The 3326-nt window shown below is 48.3% G+C and overlaps 1 protein-coding gene across 1 annotated transcript in view; it reads right to left on the reverse strand.

Moving 5' to 3' along the window:
- Positions 1-2586, reverse strand: part of XRN2 (5'-3' exoribonuclease 2) — a 50438-nt gene extending 47852 nt beyond the window's left edge. Inside the window, 1 exon segment of the mRNA XM_010005103.1 lies at positions 2536-2586. Coding sequence (XP_010003405.1) covers positions 2536-2586 — 51 coding nt within the window.
- Positions 2587-3326: the final 740 nt, after the last annotated feature.

Consider the following 3326-nt stretch of genomic DNA (forward strand, 5'->3'; position numbering starts at 1 on the left):
ATTCTAAGGACACCAGGAGTGGTTTACGGCCCAAGAAACTGAGGGAGTGAATTGGGTTCCACCTGGGGATCTAAACAGGGAGAAGGATTTATGGCCCAAGATAAGACCCAACAAAGCCACTTCTATCTTGCTCTCAGGGCAGGATGATACCAGTAGATTTGTTAATTGGGAAGACAGCCCAGGGGGCAAGAAAGGTCAAAATTTTACCTTAAAAGGTAAAAAGTAAACTGCTAGAATGGAATGTGTAAACAGGGGCGGGAAACTTACAGGATAATTTGAAGCGTGGGATGGGCTGTGAACCCTGGAGTGCCCAGCCAGTGGGGAAACAGGGGAGGGAAATTTGTGCCGGGAATAGGGAATATAAACCGTTATTCACCTTACTATGGGTGTGCCTACTTGTTTAGGTCACCCATTCTTGCAAGAATGTAAACAAACTGTGCTTCGTTGAAGGATCTGTGTGGGCCTGTTAATTGGCGCGACAAACGTTTCTCACACCAAGGGGACAGTGTGAAGGAAGGCCGGCACCTCGGGCAGCAGCGCACGCCCTCCCTGCTGTTAGACCGGGCTCTGTGTGAAAACCTGCTGCCCTTGGCGGATAAACCTTGGTAATAAAGGAAAGGCTGCCAGTGTGGGATCATTTCCCACTTCCGTGGGTGTGGCTTAGGCGGAATGCAGGTTACAAAAGTGAGTCGGTGCAAGGCTGCCCAGTGAAACCCTGTGCTCTGGAGCAGCTGCTTGTTCCAGCAGGCCTGTCTCTGCAATAAGGGCATCAGGTTGCAGGGGTGAGGCTTTGGAAAAGGCCTTTTCCCCTTCGGGAGGTGAGGGAGCTGTTGGCAGTGGCTTAAAGGAGTGTCAGGGCACTGGCAGGAGGGTGGAAGAGCCTGAGAAGCTTGAGGGGACACAGCCAGCAGCGAGTGAAAATCGCTCGGTGTGATTCACGACAGTTGCAGGAGGCAGCGTGAAGAATCCCCGTCCCATCGCTTTGCCCACTGCATAAGCAAATACTATTAAGGTAGCCATCTGATGATGTTGAGATGGAATTAAACTTTCAGGTATTAAATGGGATTAACACCAGGAAGATTTTGTGCTCTGCTGTGTCCTGTCACTACACACCAACTTCATTAGGAGGGCAGTGACTGGGGAGAGGACAGGGGAGAGCAGCCTGGGAATCATTAACAAAAACAACAAAATCTCAGCAGCGCTTATTGGTTCAACATCGCCAATTTGGGAAGGGGAGAGGAACCTTGCTAATTTGCTGTTGAACAAATTAACCTGATATTGTATTTCTAGTTATTCTTAGCCTCACTTAGCTATTGTTAAGCCACTTTCTGCTGTCATTCCTCTTAATAAAGTCTGTGACTTGAATAAATTTCCCCAGCAACTTTGTGTTGGCATCACATCTGTAGTATCAGCTCAAGACTGTCCTTTATCTGTTCCTTACAAAAGGTACCCTGATTGAAGTTTCCTGTTGTAGTTCTCCTGGAATTTAGAGTAAACCAGCTTAGTATTAACATTTTGTTTGTATTGATGGGCAATCAGTTGTTTTTCTGATAACGCTAAAGAAAACAGAAGACAGCAGCACAAGCAAATGCAAAATTATCATCTTATCTTATAATTACTTGCCTAAACAAGCACTGAAAAAATTACTACTGCAACAAACATTTTCATGAGAAGTCAGTCTAGACTGAGGGCTGCTCTTGTGCCAGGTGTGCACCAATGGACTGAAAAAATAGGGAAGGATACAGAAGACTTTTCGTTTCCCCTAGATGAGTGGCATGCTGATTGAAATCTGTTCAGGCTGTATTGATTACAGTCCCCCTGTCCATCACCATCATCTGTCATCGTCTCTGGGCTGCTGGTGTGACAGCTGTGAAGGAGCAGAGTAAAGTTGACTGGCAGAGTGTTTTGCGTCTAATGAGTCTGTGCACAATAAGAGTATAATAACTAATGCTCTGGAGGAACTCGGCTATCGCTTTAACACCGCAAGAGAGAGATTGCCTTTGCAGAAGCTCCCAAAGCCATCTGTCATCTGTCATGGGCTGCGTGTCTGTGGCTGAGCTGGGCTGAGGGAATGGAAAGCACCAAAGGCTGGTGATGGGCACCTTGTATCGTGCAAGGAGATATAAAGTGGGCTGACATCAAGAACCCAGAATCGCTCAGGAAGAGCTTAAAACTACAAAGGCCCCGCGGATTTGATGCGCTGTAACTCAGCAGGGCAGGCTGCTGGGGAGACTTTTTCCAGATGAACCTTGGTCTGACATTCACTAAGAAATCACGCAGCAGTAGTCTGTCTGTGATGTGACATTTAGCAGACGGCCAGGACCATCAGGGATGAGTTACTGTGGCTTAGAGATGATCGGAAAAAAGCAGCAATGCATGATGGCCCCAGCACCAGCCCTCAGGTGGTGGGTTCAGATGTTGGTTCTGGTACAGACACTCAAGTGTCCTGTGTGACACTGAGCCTGCAGTACACCCAGGACAATAAGCCTCCAACATGCTGCTAGGAGGTGGCTACTGAGGAGCCCCATAACCTACCTGGTGGTCCATCAAGAGCAGCAGCATGACAGGTGCGAGCCCTTCTGCCATTGCATCACAGAATTTGTTTTCAAGTGTCACAGTTTGTGAGACAGGCCTGTGATCTCCCTTCTAAGATTCTGACAGTCAAGTGCTGACTGAGGTTGGCCACAGCAATGACGAACTGGGAGCTATGCCACCCTCTCCAGCAGCCTGGCATGGCCCGCACATGGGACTTGCTGCTTTGGGAAGCAGGAGACCTTCTTTGGTCCTTATGGGCTGCCTTTTCCTCTCCTGCTTCTCTCCATGCACCACCCATCTCTTGACCAGCTTGCCCAACACACAGCATAGGGGCTTCTCTGTGGGACAGCGATCTCACTATATATGGTGAAAACTGAGAAGCACAGCAGGATCTTTGCTGTTTTTCCAGTGTGGGGTGGATCAGCTCGACAGCCTCTGAAGGGAGGGAGCACAGGAGCCTTCATTCAAGATATCCCAGGGTTGAACAGGCTGAAACCCCAGTGCAGCAGAGGAAGGCATGAAAGCCTCAGTCTAGCTGTCTCAGATGACATCAGCCCCACTCACACACCCACCCAACCCTGTCCTTCCTGCAGCCAACTTTCCAGTTGTTGGAACATCCAACACTGCACCATGGCCAGTGTCAGGATGCAAACCATGAGATTAGGCAAGCCAGCAAACATCTGTACTGAGGATACCGAGAACAGTTTCAGGCCTTTTACAAGCCTTGATTTCATATGCTAGTCTCAGTTTACAGAGTCTTTTTATTATATTGAATATTGTTACCATTTTAA

This window comes from Chaetura pelagica, unplaced genomic scaffold (genome assembly GCF_000747805.2).
Source record: "Chaetura pelagica isolate M959 unplaced genomic scaffold, ChaPel_1.0 scaffold171, whole genome shotgun sequence".
In the NCBI taxonomy this organism is placed as follows: domain Eukaryota; kingdom Metazoa; phylum Chordata; class Aves; order Apodiformes; family Apodidae; genus Chaetura; species Chaetura pelagica.